The sequence below is a fragment of the Pleurodeles waltl genome, chromosome 8 (assembly GCF_031143425.1).
Source record: "Pleurodeles waltl isolate 20211129_DDA chromosome 8, aPleWal1.hap1.20221129, whole genome shotgun sequence".
NCBI lineage: Eukaryota > Metazoa > Chordata > Amphibia > Caudata > Salamandridae > Pleurodeles > Pleurodeles waltl.
This window is the reverse complement of record NC_090447.1, coordinates 1,210,895,026-1,210,920,944: the sequence shown is the minus strand read 5'-3', so window position 1 is coordinate 1,210,920,944 and position 25,919 is coordinate 1,210,895,026. Positions and strand designations below refer to the sequence as shown.

Here is a 25,919-nt window from a genome sequence, read left to right as displayed (position 1 = left end):
TGCAGCCATTCAATTTACCAGTCACATTGGAGCAAGTATTCTTCTAGCTTTCTGTCACTTAGGGTTTCATAATGGGTGCTTTACTGATTCAGCACCATATAAAATCTCTGCTGACATTCATCTCAAATTCAATTGCAGTGCTTCTTATTTCCTCATCCTCTTTGCATTGCCTGCTCCTTTTGAAAAGTTGATCAATATAGGCTACATGGGCTCCTAGAGTTAATAGCAGGAATTAGGGGAGTGGTAAGGAGTTGTTTTTCCTCTTTTCTGAAGAATTGCAAACAGTTGGTCAGGTAAGGCATCTTCACCTCAAAATCAGTCCCTGTTACATGTGATCCCCAGGGCTCCGTACTTGCCCTGTTACTGTTCAACCTCTATATGAAACCATTCAGAGTTTTGATAAAAAAGAGGAGGTGTGAACATCCATCACAATTCAGATGAGACACAAATTTACCTTATGGTCTTATCTATTCAAGACATTTTCAGCATTGTAAAACTGCTCATCAATAGTTCGGAGCTAGGTGACATCTACCTTTCTAAAACTCAATTCGGAACATTTTAATTCATCAGGATCCGCCGCCCACGGGTGTGAAAATCAACACAGGTTAGCTTGCGGAATTCCATAGCACTGGCATCACTCCCCCTTCATCCTATGATGTCAAAGCTCTGTGTCTTTGGTAAAATTTACAATTATCTATGTAAACACAGATCAAAAAGGTTGCTTTCCATGCAGCACTTTGTCATGAAAAACTCAAACACCTTCTTCTTACCAATGAATTCCACATCATCATTCAGGTAGTAGTTATATCCAGAACTGACTATGGTAATGCTATATTGGTAACTACTCCAGAGTCTGCGTCGCCCCATTCAAGGTAATATTTCTCCCAACTGCCATCAAGGTTCAGACACAAGAACATAAGACCGCATTACAACTATACTCAGCAGCAGCAGTGCTGAGCTTGGGTGTGGGGTCTTGTTGGACTTTTTTGCTTATGCAGGGTCATCCCAAATCTTTTTGTCTCCTGCCTCCTATTTTTTTCTGACCTGTTGCTGTTGGCTTTTGAACTCTGAGCACTTTACCACTGCTAAACAGTGCTAAAGTGCATATGCTCTCTGTGTAAAATTGTATGTAATTGGTTTATCCATGATTCGCATATGTGATTTACTAGTAAGTCCCTAGTAAACTGCACTAGAGGTGCACGGGCAGGTAAATCAAATGTGACTAGTGGGCCTGCAGCACTGGTTGTGCCACCCCCATAAGTAGCTGTGTAATCATGTCTCAGACCTGCCATTGCAGTGTCTGTGTGTGCACTTGTAACTGTAAATTCGACTTGGCAAGTGTACCCACTTGCCAGGCCTAAACCTTCCCTTTTCTTACATGTAAGGCACCCCTAAGGTAGGCCCTAGGTAGCCCCAAGGGCAGGGTGCAGTGTATGGTTAAGGTGGGACATATAGTAATGTGTTTTATATGTCCTGACAGTGATATATTGCTAAATTCATTTTTCACCGTTACAAAGCCTGTCCCTCTCATAGGTTAACGTGGGGGCTACCTTTAAATATGATTAAAGTGTAGATTCCCTTTGGGAGCGGATGGACATGTGGAGTTTGGGGTCTCTGAGCTCACAATTTAAAAATACATCTTTTAGTAAAGTTGATTTTGAGATTGTGTGTTTGAAAATGCCACTTTTAGAAAGCGAGCATTTTCTTGCTTATACCTTTTCTGTGACTCTGCCTGTTTGTGGATTCCCTGTCTGGGTCAGTTTGACAGTTGGGCTCGTTGCACCTCACACTAGACAGTGACACAAAGGGATCTGGGGTGTAGTCTGCATTTCCTGATGAGCCATCTGTGCTAGGAGGGAGGGGAGGAGTGGTCACTTACACCTGAAAGGGCTGTGCTTGTCCTCACACAATGCAGTCTCTGACCCCCTGGTGAGTGTCTGGGGCCTGGCCTGGGCAAGGCAGGATTTCACATTCAAAAGAGACTCTACTTTGAAGTAGGCCTACTTCAAAGCAGAAATTGGGTATAAGAAGGGCACCCAAAACCACAGATTTTAGGACACTTCTGGAAACACGAGGAACCTCTGCCTGGAGAAGAGCTGAAGAGCTGAGAAGAAGTGCTGCCCTGCCTGTGACTGTGGTTTGTAGAGCTATCCTGCAGTTGCTGCTTCTGCCAGAGTAAGAGGGCAAAGACTGGTCTTTGTGTGCCTTCCATCTTGTGAAGAAATCTCCAAGGGCTTCATTTAGAGCTTGCCTCCTGTTGTTTGAAGTCTCAGGGACAGCAAAGACTTCTTTCTGCCAGTACCTGGAGTCTCTGGAGAGACTCCTGCTCTGACAAGTGGTGCCCTACCCAGTCCCTGGGCCCTTGAAGGGAAAGCTGGTGGAAATCCAAGGAAATCGACTTCGGACGACTTCGGACCGCCGCAGCTGTTGAATCCGGTGACTTCACCTGCAACTGACTCCGTGATCTTCGCTGGAACGCGACGACCTTTGCAGGCCCGACGCCACTGCAGCCCCGCTGAAGTCTGGGACTCCGTGGAAGTCGCCACACCACGTCGTAACAGATGCCACTCGAAGTGCGTGGATTCAACGTTTCGCACAGACACCGCGATCCCAGACTTTGCGCATTGACTTGTTTTCACTCTTCACCAAAGGTACTGTACTTGGGGGTCTACGCGACTCCGTGTCCGGCGCCGCTGGTGTCGGCTTGCTGGGAACAACTCCGTCATGACGCTGTGTTAACACCTCATCGAAGCATTTTGTGTTTCTAAGTGCTATTTTTGAGTTTAATCTTTAAAAATTCATAACTTGACTTGTGTGTCGGATTTTTTTCGTTTTGGTCTTGTTTTGTTCAGATAAATATTTCCTATTTTTCTAAACTGGTGTTGTGTCATTTTGTAGTGTTTTCAATAAGTTACTGTGTGTGTTGGTACAAATACTTTACACCTAGCACTCTGAAGTTAAGCCTACTACTCTGATAAGCTACCAAGGGGGTAAGCAGGGGTTAGCTGAGGGTGATTCTCTTTTACCCTGACTAGAGTCAGGGTCCTTGCTTGAACACAGGGTAACCTGACAGTCAACCAAAGACCCCATTTCTAACAGGTCTGTAACAAGGATGGTAACCTCTATTGGATTCCATTTTCATTTACTAAAATATTGAATGGGCAACCCTGCATAAAGCAGTGCTTGGCTTACAATCTGGCTCTCGGTAACACGAGCGTCATGCAGCACATTTTACAGGCACAGTGTACATTTGTTTTTTGATAAAGGTTTTACCTGTTTAACAGTCCTGTGCTTCCCTTCATGTGGGTCTCCAGGTTTCACCCCCAAATGACGTTCAGTTGCGTCATTTTTTCCAAGCAGCTCCGGACGGTCTGGGCATCAGCCCTGTACTCCCCGGGGGTGCATGCCACTCAGTGCCACCTCTCACCAAACACCTCCCCCAATCATTTCCTAGTTGCCAGCAGACATCGTTGACACTACCCCATCCTGTGACGATATGGTAAAAAAAGGGTAGGTTTATAGGTTAAACAGGATGAGCCAGGTCGGTGTGTTGCTGTAAACAAATGCGTGTGGCCTAAACCGGAGATTGGATACTTGGAGCACGAGGTCCAGACGGTGGAGAACGTGACCAACGGGGGTGAAAAGGAGCAGGACCTAGCTGGCTTCAGACTCTGATTACAGCTGCCTTCAGAAATTGGGACAGGAAGCTGTCAGTTGTGCAAGGAGTTCTGCAATCTTGAGCCTTCTTTAGTGGGTTTGTTTTAATTTACTTTTTCTTTCCCTAATGTAGATTTTTGCGCTTGTTTACGCCTTTATTCTTACATCTTTGTATTCTCGCTCTCCTCTATTCTTATCCTTTCTGCTCATTTCATTATTTCTCCTTTGGCACGATATTTCTCCTTATTTCACGGCAATTTTCCTTTTCTCACCTGCCCTCTCTTTATATTTCGTCATCATACATTTCCTCTTGTGCCTTGTTATTACTGCACATTTTATGTATTACAAATTCTTTTTATTTTTCAGGCTTTCATTTCTTTCTTTATTTCTGTCTCCTCCTCGCATTAATATTTTCTTTTTTTCTTTTGCTTTTCTATTCATTAGTTGGGGAGGGGGTCCAGAAACAATTTTTCTGCTGCATATGGCAGTTGGGCATTATTTGCGCTGGAAGGGGCACAAGGTTTTGAGTTCATTGCAAAGAGGATGGTAGCAGCGTCTGCATTAAATCCTTTAAAAATGCCCAAAAGAAATGCATTTTTGATTAATTTGTTGTAGAAATTGTGCTTGAAAATGCAGCATTTTACACCACTTTTTAAAAGTGTTCTCAGGGGGAGGAACCACCCCCCCTGAAGTCTCATAGAAAATGTATAGCTCATTTGTATGTTTGCCTAAGTTCATTATTTCTCTTACACACCACATTCCACCTCTTTCAAATTCCACCAGCTGCCACTGATGCTCGGAGACCTTCAAAGGTTTCCTCTTGAAGTCCATATAAAATTTAAGGTAGTCTGCATTAGACATAAAGCTTATCCATGCTGTGGGGGGTCACAAGCTGATTTAGACATTTCTAGACTTATTTTACTACTCTAGCCACCAGGTAGAGTTCCAGCAGGCCTCCTGGAGTCCCCAGCAGTGTACTGTAGGGACCCAGGTCCAATAGCTCCCTCCACCAGCTTTTCTACTGGTTGTTGTTATCTGTTGCTGCTCTCATCTTGTTTGGATGCAGAAGTTTAAATCTTCCCCCAATTGTTCCACATGGGGTGATAAGGGGGCAGCCTCACTGGCCCATGGAGAGACCCACTAGTCCTGAGGTCAACTGGGACAGAGTTCTTAGTCATTTAGGGTATCAGTGGGTTTGTCCTTCCAGTTATCCACGACTGCTGCTATCACAGCCCCAAGGTCCAGAATCAAACAACAACACTCTCTCTCCATTGTGCAAGAGTTTTTGAAAGGGGATGGAAGATTCTAGAAGCCAGGCACACTAGGCAATCCTGGGATGCCACACCACCTCTGCACCCTTGTCCCAACCCTCCTAGACAGCATGCTGGGACAGTCGAAGATGGCACTGTCCAGAAGTCATTGGTCACATCTCCTCTTGGAGCCACAGCTCCACCCCATGCTGACATGACTGCCAACGCCTTTCTAACCAAAACTTCTGAGTGGAGGCCACTTCTGTGTTGGCTCTAGTTGGCTCGGCTTTCTCCTTTGTTCCGTGTTTCTGGGCTGTCCCGGGCCCTCGTACAGTATGACAGCTAATTAACAGATGTAGATTTTCATCCCCACCCCTTCTTCCTCAGGAACAGAGGGAAGCACTGTTAATTCCTCCTTTTTGTGTGGGGAGACCTTTGTTCCATCTGCTGGGGAGAAATGTAATTTCCTTGCCCCAGCATTGTGACAAAAGGCCTGGGCTGTGATCCTGAACTGAGTCAGAGAAATGTGAGAATTCTGAATGAACCATAAGATGTACATATATCTATTTGGGACTTGCATAATCCATCTTGGCACACGTTTCAGCCCATTTTGAAATCTTGCAGGACTTTGTAGGCCAAAGGGAAGAGAAACTGCACTCTAATGCAGATGTCTGCTATGTATCTAACGTAAGGTCACTACAGACAAAACAGTAAACCAACATGACTTGCCTGCTGATTTTATAAGGCCTACCCCATGTCATTGTCTAAACCTGAAAAGTCCCCTTTGCACCAGGCTACCTGTGTGTAGTTACTGGACTGTGCGCAATGGAAGTCTCACACACGCAGCCACAGATGTGTGTATATGATTGTGCACATGTGTTAACATGTAATAAGCCAGGTGCCCCTTATCCTTGCTGCATCACAGTGCCCTTATCTTTAAAAGATGGACACTGGCAGTAAACACATGCATTCCATTTACCATGTGATTTCTGTGGGTGAGACACAACTAGTGAGACTCACCCACAGTAAAAAGCCCAAATCCGAATGATCAAAAAAAGCAAAAAATCTGGTCATATTAAAATGGGCAGAATCCATTTTGCAAAAAAATATGCACTATACACAAGCAATGTTCTACATGAAAATACATACTGGGACACAACATTCTGGAAATAGTGTAGTTAATCTTACAATCCCTAAGAGTGTTAAACATGTTAAATAAAAACTGGAACTAAATTGCTGACATGGATTATCTTAAAGTTTAGTACATTCATTGTTCAGATATCAAACAGTGTTTTTGCCAGCAAAGTTGAGGACATGAATATAGGGACCCATTTTATTGTGTGTGTTTTGATTATTTAAGCGTCCGAGACCTGGAGAGACCCTGCCTATTTAAAGCACTGGCATACATTGTTTTACAAATTAAGCACTGGATAATGGTGTAGCAAGGGGAAGACGCCACAGGGGCTGGCATCTGGCGAGAGCAGAGGCCAACAACAGAACCACAAGGTAAAACAGAAGCAGTTCTGTGGTGATCTAGAAAATGGAGCAAATTTACTTAAGGTTCCATAAACAATAAAAGAGGTCTGCTGTGTTTTTTTTACCACTGGCTGAGATTTTGTATAGTACAGTGATTTACCCAGCTGCAAGGCCTCACTGCAGCTATTTATGCACTGCCTAAATAACCAATACTGCCTTGATGCTTTTCACTGGTGTTGTGAAGAATATCTGTCCAGTTTTGGGGTTCCTGATGACAAACCAGGGAAACACCTGCAAACGCATTCTCGGATAGAAAAAATAAAAGGAGACAGCAAATTTTCAAACACAAAAGGCAAGCTCCCCATTGCCCTTTGTTGATACCATCTTGAGTTCTCCTTCCGTTGATAAAGGGACAAGACTACTAGAAATAGGAAAAAATTAAGTACTAGGAGAGTGTGAATTTTGCATAATTTGCTTATGTATAATTACAATAATTGTTGGTATAAATATAGCAAACTGCACATAAGTGTACGAAATATATTATTTTGTGCTATATTTTGGTGAGAAATGTGTCCTCACATCAATTTGTGGGGTGAGAGGCATTTAAACAATGCACCACAAACAACACACAATTTTGTTCTGTTGTCTGCCTCCGTGTGCAGTAAATTTGTAGTGTGAATAACACGTTTCATGTTTATTTTTTATTTTTTTACCACAAATGATATGTAATTATGTGTCATGGAATAATGACATGATTTCAGGAATATAGCATAATAAACATGACACTAAATTATGCAAATTACGTCAGCATTATTTACATTTTTGCTCAGGCCTTCTGAGTACCATGACAGTGAGTTAATTTTAGACCAGCTGAGGACAGTTCTGATGCCCCTCTGACCCCTTCTGACCTGATCCAACCTCTATGCCCCTGCTGAAAAGTGCTGCTATCACTCTGACCCTTTTTCACGTGGTTCAACCTCCACGCCTAATCTGCTCTACAGTTACTCTTCTCTGAAGTAATCTCTAAAAAGACCAAGCAGCATTGCAAAATGCGTAACACATAGTTAACTATCTAGAAGCTCAGTGGAGTAAATAATAATCAAACTGTCTCTGAGGTCCAATTGTTAAGAGCAGGCATCACCTCTTTTTATGGGTGATTGTGGAGCACCGGGAAGAGATTAGCAGAAGTCGAGAAAAGCTAGACAACACACTGAATTATGGAGGCTACATTAGAAAGCTATGGAAAAAAGCAAGTAGGTCAATTTGAGGATCTTAGGTATTCCAGAAAAGATTGACAAATGTCTCAAGCTTTCTCCCAAACCTCGTGAAAATAATGGTTGATCCCACACTGGAAACATAGAGGTCCCACAGAGTTAAAATGTGCAATGACTGCAAATCGTCAAACCCACAACAGATTTCAGGATATTTCCTGAGACACCAAAATGTGTGACAGATCATCTTAGCGCTAGATAATATGACCAGTACCTAAAGGAAAACAATCACATATACATAAAGACTGACTTTTTATTAAGGTGCAGCAAAACAGAAGATATTCTTAGTCCTCAGCCCTCAACTGAGCAAAGTAGAAATTGAACCAAAAACACAAAAAAACACAAAGTGTAACAGTAGTCAATGGTCTCTGTTAACCAGGATCTATGTGTAATTTGAGGCTGACCACGATGGAGTGCAGGACTGATACACCAACCAGGTTCTTTATGGACAAAAGATTTCACCATCTGAATAAGCCATTTAAGTCCCAATCCACCGCAGGAGTACACTTTTAAAGCTCCCAGGGCTTCTGTAGAGGTACTTACAGGCTCACAGGGTGTGAGGTAGAGGCCAAAAACTGGATGGAGGCCAGGCCCATTTACAACAAGTCAGCTAGGTGCTTCCAGGAAAAGATCTCTTTCAGCTTGCAGCTTGTTGTCGCCCTGTAACCACATAGGAGGTCAGCCAACTGATCCTTGAAATTCACATCTTTGTTCTGTGTACAAGAGGGAGCACATCTGGCCCCTCAGTTCTCCTCTCAGGTTCAGTCCTCTTCTGATCTTCTGCAGATGAAGAAAGTGTTCTGAAGTGGGTGCCTGCAGGTGTCACATTTATGCCTGGTACATTCTAGTGGGTTGAGGCGTCATCTGACCGTTCTGTAACCAATAGGGAAAGGTTCCTGAGACCAACCCTTCCCACTTTTTCATAAGTCCTGTTTGTCTTACTGCAAAAAAGGCCAACATGTGTCACTGCATTTTCAAGATGGTGAAAGTCTTTGACCACACTAAACTTGGGCTCTGAGGGGTGAATCTCTCTGTGTGTGGAGATTATTGTGTAAATCTTACTGTTGTTTCACATCTAACACTAAAAGACTAAAATCAAGTTAGATACAGGCACTGTACCAACAACAAACCCATGGTGAGAGGTTTGGTAGGCAAACAGCAGGGTCCCTCAGTAACATGATAGTAAATAATAAGAACTGTCTTGCCCCCTGTTCTCTCACTTTCAAGTGTTCCAAAGTATTATTTGTGGCTCAACAGACCAGTTAAGGAGGATTTGACACTTGTTTAAAAAATAGATGCCAACAGGTCACACGCTGCATAATCTGTGAAGTTGAGAGGAGACATCTCTGCCTATTCAGGTGAGCCTTTGTTTTGCTCTTCGGAGGCATTTCATGCCCTTTTTACATCTATTTAAGGCTGAGCACAGATGGAGAGCTGGTATATGCTAACTAACCTTCTCACAGCTCAACTTTCTTAAAGGTATTCCCCTAAATATTTATTAAAAATCTGACTTCACTGTTGAATTGGATTTTTAATAAAGAATAAAATACTTGTTTAATTGTTTTCCTAACTGGCCCCATTGTTGAGAAACAATATTAACATTTTAATCTGGATCCTGGTTTTCTACATAGGACGGCTATGCCTGCCACTCTGAAAAATGTTTTTAGGGACTTGCCACTGTCAGGACATGGCAACATTACCTTTTTACATGGTTCACTTTTAAATACCATTCACCCAGCCTTGTCGGCTACAAGGCATAGGTGTGAATTAATAATATGATAAAGATGGTGTTTACCTATCCAAAGAGGCTTATTATGAGGGGTCGCAGTGCATGTCTTGCGTTGTTAGAGGCAGACTACAGTGATAGGCCTGAAGCCAAATTTGCACTGCCACTAAAGTGCATGGCACAATGGGTGCTGCAGTACGCTAGTGACATTTAACGTCCAGGCCCTGGGGTACAATTTTTACCATAAAAAGTTCAGGCCACAACACAGAAAAGGTGGATTTCCTACATCAACGCATGAATATTGTGAGTGCATGTTTTTGCATTATTTACTGGAATTCTCATTTCGGTCTGTTATTTTCTTTCTGTTCAGTAATCCTAGCCAATTAAAGTGATAAATACATCTTAGTTCCAGAGTGTATTTTGTTATATTCTATGTGAAAGCTTTTGCATCTTCTGAGTTGGTCTGTTCTGTAGAGTAAGGTTAGCAGAGGTGTGATGCTTGCATGTTTTTAAACTATCCCTACCCATTCTCCAACATTACTGATTCGCTCTACCTGCTTGCACGCCTTTGGACAAATTTGCTGTTCAAATTCATTTGTTTTTCAGAAGGCACTTAAAGCAGGGATGTTGATTGCAATTAAGGCAATGGGGACGAGAGGTTTTCATATCAACAGGGACACTCAGGGCAGCAGAGATTATGAAAGGAAGACACAGGTACAGAGGACACTCAGCACTGAGGGATAAACCCAGATTTTCTCCTAGAGCCTAAATAATCAATATGGGTATTTGAAACGACAAGCAAAGGATAGCCAAATTAATGGGAGGTAACCTGGATGAATACTGCTATACACTGAAGAATACTGGAAGGTTACAGTAGTGATGTTGGCTGGCAAAACCTGCTTGTAAAGAAGTGCCCCTTTTTGCATTATCACCTCCTAATGTTTAGACTGATGCTGCTGTTATTTTACCGTTAAAGTGCATTGAGTCCCACCAAGCATGCCTTTGTGAATGCTCTCTGATGCTTAAAAGTAACATTTAATTAGTCTACCTACAAATGGATTGAGTTAACTCATTGGTAAATCCCTAGTATATGCTACCAGGAGTACCCAGGGCTTGTGAGTTAACAACACTGCAGCACTCAGTGTGGCACACTAGTTTGACAAAAGAAAACATGATTCCCAGCCCACCACTGCAGGCTGGCAGAACAGTTTTGAAACCACTAACTGGACTTTAACATGTAAAACATTCCTTTTTCAACATTTTGAGTAATACCCGGGCCTGCTTGCTGAGCACTAAAGGCAGGGTGCATTACATTAAAAAAATGGCCATGTTTTTTTGTTAACATTACATGTCACCAGAGTAAAAACCACCCATTTTCAGTTTCATTTTCAGGCTAGTTGCCCCATTAGCAAGTCTGTAGTTTTAGACTGACAACTCTGCAGTGCTAACTTCCAAATGGGACTACTAAATGTGATAATTCAAGGTATCATATGAATAGTTGCATTAAACCCATAAAACTCAAAAGGTGTCTTGGCAAAACAATGAGGAGTAGTGGAATGCTTTGAAAACTATTTGTGGCCTTCAATTCTTTGAATTATTCACAGGCTCTCAGTAATTGCAGGAGAGTCGCATTGGCATCAGCTTGAATTGTCATCCCTGGAATTACTGCGAGCCTGTGAATGATTCAAAGAATTGAAGGCCACAAATTGTTTTCGAAGCGTATCACTACACTGCATTGTTTCACCAAGACATCCTTAGAGTCACATATAAATGTACTATTAGAAGCCTGGCAGCATTCCATTGCTTTAAGGATTTGATCTGTTGCCTTTTTCTAGACCGGTTAGCCCTCGTTAATCTATTGTTTACAGTACTGATACTGAAAGTCTTTCTCAGGTTGCTCCTTATTCCATAAGGCATCCTGTCCTAAAGAGGACCCACTTTTAAAGCTTAGAGTGGCCCTCCCTTCTTTACATCCTGCCAGGTGGAAATGTCAACATTTGGTCTAACCTGGATTGTAAATTGCTTTCACGAAGGGGTGATTATCAAGAAGACGATTGCCTCTGACTTGATGAAAAGATTGTTATGTTGAAGAAACAGTATATACAACCAGGCTCCTGTATAAATGAGATGACATATTTAATTAGCCTTTTTTCCTTTCTCTTTTTTTCTGATTTGCTTTCTACACTTCTTTTTTGAGCATTCTTTCATGTTCGTTTGTTGGACCAACCTGATGTGTATATAATGTGCTTATATTTGGTGTTTTTTACAATGCATAAAAATGTATACATATAAATGTGCTGTCTTGTGTGATGTTGAGTTTCAAAGTGTATAATGGATTCTCCCTTATGGGCAGTAGTAGCGCCCATTCCCATCCTTGAATTATACAGTGGATTATGTAACAAATCATTAGGGTAGGGTTATTCAGAATAATCTTATCTGTTGAGGACCACTGTTGTCATGTATTACTAGTTACCCAGGTCCTTCAGATTGTTTTTGGGTCACTCCATTGTTGAGTAATGTGACTTTTAGAAAGTTGGCAATTTCTTCCTCTAAGCGTCTGGGTGGGTGACCTCTGGGCCCTTGTTCATTCCATTCAGACATCCACACACAAATGGAGCATAGGTGTGACTGATGGCCCATCACCATCCTGAGGTCCCATCCTAAGCAGGATGGGAGAGAGGAGCTGACATTTACAGCTGAATAGGCTGTGTCCTGATCCCACGCCAATGGCTGCAAAACTCCTTTGCAGTGAGTCTGGAGCCAGGGCAGGAAAAGCAGGGTATTGTGCACTTCAAAAGCATCTCTTTGAATTCCCCCTACTTCAAAGGCCCAACCGGGTATAAGTACTGGACCTCTGACACCACCAAATCAGTATACTTCTGGATCTGAGGATATTCTGCCAGGAAGAATGACTGCTGTGCTGCTAATGGGACTGACCGTCTGCTGGACTTTGCTGGACTCCTGCTTTACTGTGGCTGCCCTGCTGCCTGTTGCCGTCTTGCCTGGGAGTGAGAAGGGCTGAACCTGCATCTCTACATCTCCAGAACCAAAGTGACTCCAAGGGCTTGCTGGCTTGCCTTTTATTTGGAAGTCTCCAGGAAATCAAAGACCTCAGTTCCATCTACAAACAGCAACTGGACTTTGCTTGCTGCAAATCTTGCTCTGCCAAGTGGTGCCAACCAAGTTCAGGGCCCTTGGAAGGGAGTATAAAGTGCTGCATCTGTCAGAACCTGCGCATTGATGCGATTGTGGCAATCGGAACCAATGCATCGCCTGCTGTGAGATCATGATTGATGCATCACCCCTGTTGAAGGGACCGGACCAGTGGGTTGCACTCACAACCGCCATATCATCTGCAGAACCACAGCTTCAGAAACAACGCATTGCTGCCACTGCATGGAAAAGATTGACGCATTGCCCCTCCAGCATTAAATAACCTGGCACATCACATTCAGAACTGCCACACTCTAAACTGCCACATCACTGCATTTGCGTGGAGAAATCCAGAGCAACTCCCCAACTGTGTGAGGATCATTGACCCATCTTGTGCTGCCACAGTATTAAGGTACTGTTGCTCAGTTGGTCCTGCGTAGGCCCTGTAGCAAGCCTGTGCTCCATCGTGGGTGACCTGAACTCTGGACTTTGCCCCAGTCTAGCATGACCAGATAGCCCCAGTTGGCGATTTATGCTTTTAAGCACTATATTTGCAGATATTCCTTGACATTCACATATTGTTTTTTTGTGTTTTTGGTCTTGTTTTCGACATCATATTTAGATCTATTTTTCTAACTGGGTGTGTTATTTGTTATGGTATTTACACTTGTTTACTGTTTTAAGTGCTGCACAAACACTTTGCACATTGCTTCTTAAGTTAAGCCTGCCTGCCCCTTGCCAAGCTACCACAGGGTGGGCACAGGTTAATTTCTTGTGTCTATCTGACTTAACCTGACTAGGATTGTGGTTTCTGCTCGATCAAGGTCCATACCTCTGCCAACCAGCAACTCAATTTCTAAGTGTCTATTTAAAGAGAAAAATACAACCAACTTTATAAAATGGTGTCAGATTTTTATTGTGCTGCACTTTCTTCTTGTTCAAGGTGTTTTGGTGCTTCTTAATGCTTTACACTTGTTCCTTTGATAAAGCTTGTGTGCTCTTAGCCACAGGTACCCAGAACTGAGCTAACATTTTACAAAGTAACTTGACTGGACATGATAAAGAATTGTGCCATTCTTACCCGGTGAGGTCGCCATATACTCACCATATACTAATCTATATTCTCACATTGCTATTGTGACTGTTGTTAATGTTATGTTTGTGGTAATGGCATGGATGGATCAGGTATGGATTGTTCACACAGCCAGGGAGGAAGGGGGTACCATATTACGGGATAGAGGCAGTACTAAGCAAGATAAACTCAGCCATGCACTGACACACATCCACAACTTTGATCTCCCTGCTTGTATACTGTTTTGTCCTCTAGGCACCAGGGCAATTTTTTTGTGTGGTTTTTTTTTTAGAGATGGGGAGCGACCCATTAGGCAAGGGTCGCTCCCCTGGGGGGGCAAATTGTATTTAGACCATTTTTGCCCCCCCGGGGGCAGATCGCCAGATTTTAGGTCAATCTGCCCCCAAGGGGGGGCAGAAACAACTAGGCACCAGGGATGTTTTTTGTGCCAATGTCACGCAAGGGGTGCAACCCCGTAGGCAAGGGTCGCTCCCCGGAGTTGGGGGGTGGGGGAATTTATTTTAGGCCATTTCTGCCCCATCGGCCTATTGTTATTAGGCCGATCTGCCCCCAGTGGGGGCAGAAACCCCTAGGCGCCAGGGCATATTTTTATTTTGTGTTTTATTTTTTGTTTTTTGTTTTAGAGATGGGGAGCGACCCATTAGGCAACGGTCGCTCCCCTGGGGGGCAAATTGTATTTAGACCATTTCTGCCCCCCCTTGGGGGCAAATCAGCCGATTTTAGGTAAATCTGCCCCCAAGGGGGGCAGAAACAACTAGGCACCGGGAGCTTTTTTCTTTTGCGCCAATGTCACGCAGGGGGAGCGACCCCGTAGGCAAGGGTCGCTCCCCAGAGGGATTGGGGGGCAAATTTATTTTAGGCCATTTCTGCCCCCCCAGGGCTGGCTGATCTAGAGGCCAAAATCCACAGGTAGGCACTTTGCAAAAAACACCTCTGTTTTCTGTGAAAAAATGTGATGTGTCCATGTTGTGTTTTGGGCCATTTGATTTCGTGGGTGCTAGGCATACCCACAAAAGTGAGGTACCATTTTTATCGGGAGACTTGGGGGAACGCTGGGTGGAAGGAAATTTGTGGCTCCTCTCAGATTCCAGAACTTTCTGTCACCGAAATGAGAGGAAAAAGTGTTTTTTTGGCCATATTTTGAGGTTTACAAAGGATTCTGGGTAACAGAACCTGGTCAGAGCCCCACAAGTCACCCCATCTTGGATTCCCCTAGGTTTCTAGTTTTCAGAAATGCGCTTGTTTGCTAGGTCTCCCCAGGTGCCGGCTGAGCTAGAGGCCAAAATCCACAGGTAGGCACTTTGTAAAAAACATCTCTGTTTTCTGTGAAAAAATGTGATGTGTCCGCGTTGTGTTTTGGGCCATTTCCTTTCGTGGGCGCCAGGCCTACCCACACAAGTGAGGTACCATTTTTATCGGGAGACTTGGGGAAACGCTCGGTGGAAGGAAATTTGTGGCTCCTCTCAGATTACACAACTTTCTGTCACCAAAATGAGAGGAAAACTTATTTTTTTGGTCAAATTTTGAGGTTTGCAAAGGATTCTAGTTAATAGAACCTGGTCAGAGCCCCACAAGTCACCCCATCCTGGATTCCCCGTAGGTGCCTAGTTTTCAAAAATGTGCTGGTTTGCTAGGTTTCCCTAGGTGCCGGCTGAGCTACAGGCCAAAATCCACAGGTAGGCACTTTGTAAAAAAAAACCTCTGTTTTCTGTGAAAAAATGTGATGTGTCCACGTTGTGTTTTGAGCCATTTCCTTTCGTGGGCGCCAGGCCTACCCACACAAGTGAGGTACCATTTTTATTGGGAGACTTGGGGGAACACAGAATAGTAAAACAAGTGTTATTGCCCCTTGTCTTTGTCTACATTTTTCCTTCCAAATGTAAGGCAGTGTGTAAAAAAGACGTCTATTTGAGAAATGCCCTCTAATTCACATGCTAGTATGGGCACCCTGGAATTCAGAGATGTGCAAATAACCACTGCTTCTCAACACCGTATGTTGTGGCCATTTTGGAAATACAAAGGTTTTCTTGATACCTATTTTTTACTTTTTTATATTTCAGCAAATTAATTGCTGTATACCTGGTATAGAATAAAAACCCATTGCAAGGTGCAGCTCATTTATTGGCTCTGGGTACCTAGAGTTCTTGATGAACCTACAAGCCCTATATATCCCCGCAACCAGAAGAGTCCAGCTGACATAACTGTATATTGCTTTAAAAAATCTGACATCGCAGGGAAAAAAAACAAGGAGAAAAATGGCTGTTTTTTTCACCTCAATTTCAATATTTTTTGATTTCAGCTGTTATTTTCTGTAGGAAACACTTGTAGGATCTACACAAATGACCCCTTGCTGAATTCAGAATTATGTCTACTTTTCAGAAATGTTTAGCTTTCTGGGATCCTGCATTTATTTCTCACCCATTTTGGTCACTAACTGGAAGGAGGCTGAAAGCACAAAAGATAGTAAAAATGGGGTATGTCCCAGTAAAATGTCAAACTTGTATTGACAAATTGGGTTTTCCAATTCAAGTCTGCCTGTTCCTGAAAGCTGAGAAGATGGTGATCTTGCCACCACAAACCCTTTGTTGGTGCCATTTTCAGGGAAAAAAACACGAACTGCCTTCTGCAGCCCTTTTTTCCCATTTAAAAAAAAAAATAAAAATTCACTGTCTTTTGGCTAATTTCGTGGTCTCCTTCAGGGGAACCCACAAAGTCTGGGTACCTCTAGAATCCCTAGGATGTTGGAAAAAAAGGACGCAAATTGGGCGTGGGTAGCTTATGTGAACAAAACGTTATGAGGGCCTAAGCGCAAACTGCCCCAAATAGCCATTAAAAGGCTCGGCACAGGAGGGGGAAAAGGCCTGGCAGCAAAGGGGTTAACAATAGTAGAAACTGAAAAATGACTGATTCACTGTCACACGATACAGACTCTGTTGGAACACAGTATATCACCCATGGTGTGAAAATAATGGAATCAACAATCTTGTCATCTACAAGCAATATGTGATATGTATATATCCAATACTTAGTGGCCCCATCGCCAATGCCAGCCCATGGACAGCAGAACAAATATAACCCAGTACACATCTGGACTTAAAGCAAAGGTAGAACCTGCTATTAGGGTTTTGAAAAGTAGTTTGTACAATGATACCTTCCATGTCTTGCATGCATTAAGTGATGTTGATATTGCTACATGGTCCACATCAGAAGAAAACCCAAAAGACTATCATGTGAAGGACATCATCATAAATGATGTTTTCCTGAGTTTGTTAGAATATATGATGTTAATGAAATTAATTAGGAAAGCATGTTTTTCCTTAAGGATGTCTTTATTTTCCACATCACAGTTTAATTCTCATCCAGTACACTTCACAGAAAAAACATTTTTTGTACAATACTTCACAGACCCTATGCCAAACATAATTTAGGAAAAAGACCAGTTGCATAATTCTTACTAATCATAAAAAGGCTGTGTGATGTTGTAAACTCTGTCTGCATAGTCAGCAAAATACCACCTTTGTGAAGGCATGTGCTGTTTGCCAACTTTGTTCAACTTAATTTTAGGCTACAGCCATGCCCCAGCCAGATCTGGAAACTGAGGGGAGATTGTTTGTATTCCTATGCAGCCAATCACAGGTTTTTATGCAAAGTCCTATCTACCAACAATGATAGACAGAACTTTTCATCAAATAATCATGCTTCCCTGAGGCAGGCATTAAAAGGAGAAATGTTTTTATTGCTCCTAATTTTTCCAACATTGCATATGTACTGTATTGTACAATACTCCTCCTATTTGAAAAAAGTTGTAAGTCTAAGAATGTGGCTTTTTTATGTAAGTGTGTCCCCCTCCCCCAGTATAATAACTATTCTCGACATGAGACTCACAGCTTTGCACTGTGGCGCAATGGAGTTTGCATAGAACAAGTCTGGCTCAAAGAGCGCCATTGTATGGAGAGGAAGACACAACACCATTTGTCTGTAGGTATTGTGCTTTCTTGCTTTTCCCCTTTCTTTCAATGCAATGCAGCACAGCAACATATGTTGTGTGAAATATTTTGTAATTCGGTCCCTACGTTTGAATAAACTATCCAGAATATAACCATAATTGTTATACTGCACACCTAGCCATGAGATAAGTATTATTAACAGTTTTTGTTTTCAGACATGTGGCACATATTAGAAATGATTTTAGAATATGTACTATTCTGTTTCGGAAAAAAACCTGTGAAATAAGAACTACATGCGGAGGACATTTATGCAGGGAGGGGTGATAACAGAACTGACCTGTGTAGAGATACGTGGTCACCTATTCAAATGAATGATACATCAGTGAAAATATCTACCCTCCTTCAAACACAGGCATGGTGGTACAAAAGTTTATTCGAAGTAACACATTCTTTAATGCATGCAGATATTTATTAATCTACATCTTACATGCAGCATTGGAATGATTTAGAAAAACAATCAACAGGTCTGTTAATAGTATATCCTTACCCATAAAGTTAATGATACAATAGGTATTTAGTTATTACTGTACCTTTACAGAGGCAACGATTTTTAAAGAAATTGTTGCCAAGTATAAGGAATTCATTACAAAATCCATTAGGTTCCACCAGTCGTGAATGTAATCTTGAAATCCACCGTCCCACATCTGTTTTATTTCACCCCAAATAAATCCTGCAAATACAAAAACATCAACACTAAGGATGAATGTATTCAAACATAAGAATTTTCTTCAATAGAAACATACAGTGCTTTTCAAATTTTTATTATTAAACCTTCACAAAAACCATCACAAAACAAAGACATGCAAAACAATAACTCCTGCTAACATGAATGGATGGATGCATTTAAAAAAGCACAACAGAACTGTCTTTTGTTCTGTATTTCAACATGTGAAATAAATAGCAGTACTCCCCTTAATAATCCTTTATCACTTGCAGTAATACACATTTTCCTCTAGTAAATATTGCAATCTTATCCTAATCCATCACAAGAAAATGTTTTTTTTTAAATTGTTTTAAAGTATGGCTCCAGGATTTTTTTTTATTCTTTGTTAGTGGCAATTTGAGAGGCTTAAAAAATGTACAAATTGTCACTTCCAGTTTCTGAATAAGATCCCAACTTGCAGAAAGTTTATTCATTCCATAGACCCCATTCTACCCCAACTAAACTTTGTACCACAGAACATCCAAAGGCACACAGATCCACACAAATAACATCAGCCTTTCCTACATCCACCTGCACATTCAAGGTTGAACAAACATAAGCCAATACAATCACCACCACTCACACAAATTTACTATCAAAAACCCACTGCCAGCAAATCACACTTAGAAGGTTAGTATGTCCCTTCAGAAACTATAACAGTAAACACCCATGGACATCCCCTCCATTACCAGGAACGCCTTACAAATCTCTTTTTCAACACAAAGCATCAAATCCTTGTCACCCTCCTACACCTAAGACAGATCAAGCTCTGACTGACCACAGAAGAATAAACTTAGCTCCACATTTGGGCCCCATGAAATTAATATCACCTAAAGGAGTGAAACCAGTCACATTTCCACTGACCAATAAATAAATCAACATCTAGTAGTCAGCATTGACACATTGGTGCTAAAATAGCTCATGCCTTTTAGCATGCAACTTTATTTAATATTATTTTACATGAGATGTCAAATGCTAGACTACATCCAGAATTTCTCTTGCTTATTTACATTTCAATTGCATCTCAGTCCTCCACAGCTTTATAGTGGTAAGATTTCAGTTTAACCAATGGAACAAGATGCTGTTTGGGAGAGATCAGTCACGACGTAGGATGCTGGTTAACATTTACCATTCTCACATTTGACACTGCAATACTTAGTTGTGTTTCTGAGCATTTTTAAACATCTGCATGATATCCCGGAATGTATATAACTTATGTGGACCAGCTGAATTTGATCTATGCATATGTTAGTCTGAGCCTAGTCAGACTATTCTATTATTTATAAAATAATAGATCTAAATATTATAGCTTTATTTATTGTGTTTATTTATGCAATTATTTTATTATGTATGTCTTTTTACTTTAGCTCTATGGTTTCAGAAGGGATGTTTTGTAAATGGTCACCTATTTATTTCTTTATATTATTTCTAAAGCTCAGCACTCATCCCCTCAGTGATATCAGGGTGCTATAGCTCTTTCAACAGTGTAGCCAATTCACACACATTTATAAGGAAAATAGCCAGGTATTTAACCTTTTTCTGAACATGCAATGGTCTGAAGTCAGAGGAAGATTAGCAGGTAGCAAGTTCCAATGAGAGGCTGCCAGATGAGTGAAAGACTGACCACTCATTCTGTTTTCTTAGAAGGTTTGGCTGAGCACAGAGCTCAGGTAGGCCTAAAAAAATCCACTTTACTATGTAAGATGGTCTCCATTTTATCTGCATTATGCTTCAGACAAAGTGCTTTCATCCAGGCGGCTACATCTGACAGGCAATCAGTGAGGTTCTCCCGGCCCTCCCTATGTCTCTCCTCTACGGAGATAACAAGCTGACTGTCATCGGCATAGGAGCATTTCTCAAAGCCTCAGGCTCTGAAGATACCAGCCACAAAGAAAATATATACATTAAATAGTGTCATGCTAAGCAGAGGAGCTTGCGGAACCCCACACTTAGATACATGGGATCGGATCTATTAGACTATACAACATTGGCAAGTTAAGGAGGCTATGGCTTACTAATTAGGTCACTAATATTGTTTCATATTGATTTAGTTGGCAAACGCTGCACACAGTAAAAGTCAAATTTCACACCTAGGCAAGTCCTTTTATTGGCCAGGTACATCTACTGTCTTTGTTCGGTCAAAAGTTCTACCTTCTTACTTTGTCCCCTTTTTGGGGCTCAGATTCCTCCAGTGGGACAAGGCCTCAGCCTATATCTGGAAAGGTCACACCAAAGTCTGATGGGCTTGCCATTTGGGTCCACCTTTCAGGTAGAAAAGTCTCTGAGGGGGACCAACCTGATTTTCTTGCCCAGTGGGGTTACTTGGGTTATTGGTCTAGGCTCTCTGTAAGTCTGAAAGTCAAAATCTTTCTAAGTCAAACATTTTAAGGGATTTTAGAATACATCCTTCTGTACACCACTCTCAGGGACAGCACTTAGGTGTCAGGACTCAATCTAGCAAAGGCTACCAGGAAGGTCATGTCCTTTTCAAATGGTCACTGCCCACTCTAGGAAAATGGGTTCTTGCAGATTTTGATGTCCCTGTAATCACACTTGAGGGCATCTAACTGAGCCTTGAAGTATAATTCTTTATCCTGGATACAATTAAGAACAGATCCATCCCTTCAGAAAGAAGACTACATCCTCTTCTTCTCTCTCTCGAAGGTCCATAAGTTGTTCTGTGGAGCTGTGATGAGGTGCCAGCTTTGTAGGTTTTACTACTCCATGGCTAGGGTGACTGCTGGACACCCTCCTAACCCATGAGGAAATTGTTATGGGGTTAACCCAATCTAACCATGTCTAGGGGAGTTAGCACAAGCACGGCAGCACTGGTAAGCAGTGCCATCAAAAATGATTTCAGCAAAAAGTGGAGGGAAAATAGGCAACAAATGAGCAGGTGACTCTGCAGAGCGGTCCAAGTCTAACAACCATTAATGAAGATTTTTGATTATCACTTAGAGACACCAAACATGAAATGTTCACCCATTCCCAATGAAAGGTTAGTGCTTATTAAATATAAAATAAGGCAACCCAATATTATCCTATGGGAAAGGCAGGCCTCCCAGTAGTGAAAAAACACAAATCTAGCCTAGGAGCTATTCACTACCAGGACATGTAAAACCTAAATATACATATCCAAACTGTTAATTAAAATTCATCTTGCCCTATTGGCTACCTAGTGCCTACCTTTGCGGTGATATATGCCATAAAAGGTGAGTATAGATCTTTGCAAAGAGGTTGCACTGCTAAGTCGAATTGACAGTTTAAAACTGCAATCAGGCAGCACTGGCAGGCCCAGCACATGTTTTAAGGGGCTACTTAAATGGGTGACACAATAAGTGCTGCAGGCTCACACGTAGTATTAAATTTAGTAAGAGCTGAATATATGGAATACCACTCTACAAAGGACTTATATGTGCATTAAACATGCCAATCAAGTGTAAGCCAATTTTACCATGTTTTGCTAAAAGTGGAGGGCAAAGGGAAAAAAAACTGTGGGGAACCACCGTATGGATGACAGAACTATAATTAAGTGCCACATGTATTTCCTATTGCAACTTTCAAAAATATAACCAACAATTAAATATTTAGAAACAAATAAACAATTCCATAAAAATTATACTGATAATAACACACTTGTGTATTTATTACATCTATAGTATGAAATGCTATCATGTGCAATCCCTAAACTTAAATTCTTAAAAAGCCTGGATGTTGTAACATTCTCAAATAGGTCAAGTCAATGTAGGATTTGATAGAAAATGATTGTATTAGCTCATAGCAGGGACTTTTCTAGGGCAGAGAAACTCAGTGTTTCCTAGCATCAACCCCCCCCCTATAATTCCAAGCACTATCATCAGAATGAGAATCTCAGGGAGTCTTTGCTGGTACCACATGATCACAATAATAAGTTCTGGAAGAGCAGCTTTTTGAGTCAATGATGAAGATTATGATATAAGATTTTTGTATTCTATAGTTGTTTACATATAAAGCAGTGGCTATTGTATGCTGCTTTGTTGTGCTGGGGTGAATGCGTGCGTTTCAATGAAAGAATGTTAGTGAGTGACAGTTGAAAGGAGACACCAATCAGGACAGATGTGGTGTGTAAGCTTGCCTCGTTATTTGCCTGCCACTTGAATAAATATATCAACTCCTATTTACTCATTGTGGACCCGAAGTTTCTTCATTCTGGCACCTTGGACACTACATATTTGGTGACTTTTTGCTAAGTGATCTACTAGGCGATTTGCACTCCTGCTGCGTTGTTGGTTTCTGTGTTGCTGTTGTGCGAGCATCAGCATGTTGTGATGGCTGGAAGTATTGAGGACTGCGGAAGGCTTCATATTGACACATTCTGTACACCGTAAGCTTCGTATTGCCCGATTAAGCATGCCGGTGATGGATTGCCTGACCCCAGGCAAAGCCACTGCAATAGGTGATAAGCTGGAACCAAGCTGCATTCTACGCTGCTGTACCATCACTGCCTGACCCCAGGTGACCGGTGTTTCTTTTTTTTTAATGCACTATATGTTATTTGATAGCATCGCGAGCAGGCACACGCAGTGGCCATCTTCACTATTGTAAGTCGGCTATAACACAATCATGGAAGTGCATTACAAGGCATGTGTGAAAGATTTCAAGTACATATCTAATTTCTAATTCCTTTGTTTGAGTGAAAGACTTATTGAATCTCTACAAACATTAGCTGCATACTAAGGATAATATTATATTTTTCGTTTTTCATCTCGCTCCCTGTTTCTAGTTGGTAATATGGCAAGTGGGGGACATGTACAACAACGAACACATTTTTGCCAAATTTTGGCAAACTAGCTCTTGAGTGGAAATGTTGGTTTCGAGAATTTCTAAAATATTTAGTGGCAATAAGTTTGCTAAACTTTTTAACTGTCTGGATAACGAAGGTCAAAACATATTTGATCATTTACCAGCACTGCATCTCCCAAATGACCCAGGCAATTCAGGTGATTTGAATGTTTTATTGAAACTTAGAAAAGGCTCTCAAAACATTTTTTACAAGTACCTAGTATCGTCTTGGAACGTTTTCATTTTTATTCTCAGAAACAAGATGTTGGAGAAACAATAGATCAATATGTGGTGGCGCTAAGAGGGTTAGCCAGTACTTGTGAATTTAACAATGCTGTTGATCAATACCTACGTGATGGAGTAGTATTGAATTGTCACATTAAGGAAATTGAGGAATGTTTATTATGTTGCACTAACCCTACGCTTGAGGAGACCATTAATATTGTCAAGGGCATTGAAAGTTCAATTCATTCTGTAAAAGTATTACAAGGTACAAATGCTATAGAAGGGAATGAGTGTGAAGGTGAACGCTGTGGTGGAGTATGTGAAGGTTAATGCAGTAAAAAAATACAAGCAAGGGAAAAAAATAAGAAAATAACTTGTCTCAGTGGAAATTGTTTTAGATGAGGATCAAATAATCACATGGGAATTAGTGCATATTGTCCTGCATAAGGAAAAAATGAAAATGTAACAAAATAGGACATTTTATAAGGGTATGTAAGAGTACAAGAAATTAAACCAATATAAATTATGTTACAGATACATTGTCAGAGTCACAGTAAAATAAAAATGAAACCACCATTTTTACCCTGTAAGTAAACTCTGAGGCAAGTGAAATTGCAAGTAAGAAGGGGCCTCACGACATGGTTAAATTTGGTCAGGTTGAAGTGAAGATTATAATGGAATCCAGCTCATCTGTTACCATGCTATTGGATTCAACCTTTAAGGCTCTGTGTGGCATGATAACCATGTAAAAACATCTGATATAAAAGTGGTTGCTTATGTAATTTAGACATCGTAACTTTGGCTTATTTTGAGGATAACTTGCATTTTAAATACAGAGAAATAGTCACTAAAATGTATGTGGCATTAAATGAAAAGAAACAGTATGGGATAGATCGATCAGGGTAAACTTGGCATTGTGTTAATGCCTGGCACCGCTACTCACATTATTTTGATAAAATAGAAAAAAATGCTACGAAAGACATTTTGGATAAATATCCCCAAGTTTTTTTTAATAAAATTGGAACATGAATAATTCTAAACAATTATGCTATTCCAGAAGTGCACACAGTGTGTGATGCTCCCTTATGTCTGAGAGATCAACTGAGGAAGCACTTGGGTCATTTGTGTATAGATAAGATAATAAAATCTGTGAACATAGCTGAATGGGTGAGTGCAGTTGTTATTGCCAATAAAACAAATGGAGAGATATGGTTGTGTGCCTCTTTGAGGTCCTTAACCCCTTCGCTGCCAGGCCTTTTCCCCCTCCTGTGCCAGGCCTTTTTTTGGCTATTTGGGACAGTTCGCACTTAGGCCCTCATAACTTTTTGTCCACATAAGCTAGCCAAGCCAAATTTGCGTCCTTTTTTTCCAACATCATAGAGATTCTAGAGGTACCCAGATTTTGTGGGTTCCCCTGAAGGAGGCCAAGAAATTAGCCAAAATACAGTGAAAATTTAGTTTTTTCAAAAAAATGGGAAAAAGGGGCTGCAGAAGAAGGCTTGTGGTTTTTCCCCCGAAAATGGCATCAACAAGGGGTTTGCGGTGCTAAAATCACCAGCTTCTCAGCTTTCAGGAACAGGCAGACTTAAATCAGAAAAACCCATTTTTCAATACAATTTTGGCATTTTACTGGGACATACCCCATTTTTATGATTTTTTTGTGCTTTCAGCCTCCTTCCAGTCAGTGACAGAAATGGGCGTGAAACCAATGCTGGATCCCAGAAACCTAAACATTTCTGAAAAGTAGACAAAATTCTGAATTCAGCAAGGGTTAATCTGTGTAGATCCTACAAGGGTTTCCTACAGAAAATAACAACTGAAAAAATAAATATTGAATTTGAGGTGAAAAAAACAGCAATTTTTCTCCACGTTTTACTCTGTAACTTTTTCCTGCAATGTCAGATTTTTCAAAGCAATATACGGTTACGTCTGCTGGACTCTTCTGGTTGTGGGGATATATAGGGCTTGTAGGTTCATCAAGAACCCTAGGTACCCAGAGCCAATAAATGAGCTGCACCCTGCAGTGGGTTTTCATTCTATACCGGGTATACAGCAATTCATTTGCTGAAATAAAAATAGTGAAAAATAGCTATCAAGAAAACCTTTGTATTTCCAAAATGGGCACAAGATAAGGTGTTGAGGAGCAGTGGTTATTTGCACATCTCTGAATTCCGGGGTGCCCATATTAGCATGTGAATTACAGGACATTTCTCAAATAGACGTCTTTTTTACACACTCTCTTATATTTGGAAGGAACAAAATGTAGAGAAAGACAAGGGGCAATAACACTTGTTTTGCTATTCTATGTTCCCCCAAGTCTCCCGATCAAAATGATACCTCACTTGTGTAGGTACGCCTAGCACCCGCAACAGGAAATGCCCCAAAACACAACATGGACACATCACATTTTTTGACAGAAAACAAAGGTGTTTTTTGCAAAGTGCCTACCTGTAGATTTTGGCCTCTAGCTCAGCTGACACGTAGGGCAACCTACCAAACCTGTGCATTTTTTAAAACTAGAGACCTAGGGGAATCAG

General features: G+C 41.3%; 1 protein-coding gene across 5 annotated transcripts in view; it reads right to left on the bottom strand.

The window, feature by feature from the left end:
• The window catches only part of TRPC4 (transient receptor potential cation channel subfamily C member 4), a 1,361,777-nt gene that overhangs the window by 137,090 nt on the left and 1,198,768 nt on the right, over positions 1 to 25,919 (bottom strand). For all 5 annotated transcript variants that reach the window (XM_069205494.1, XM_069205493.1, XM_069205497.1 and 2 more), the window contains one exon: positions 18,164 to 18,303. In XM_069205494.1, coding sequence (XP_069061595.1) covers positions 18,164 to 18,303 — 140 coding nt within the window. The remainder of the gene's footprint in view (positions 1 to 18,163; positions 18,304 to 25,919) is intronic.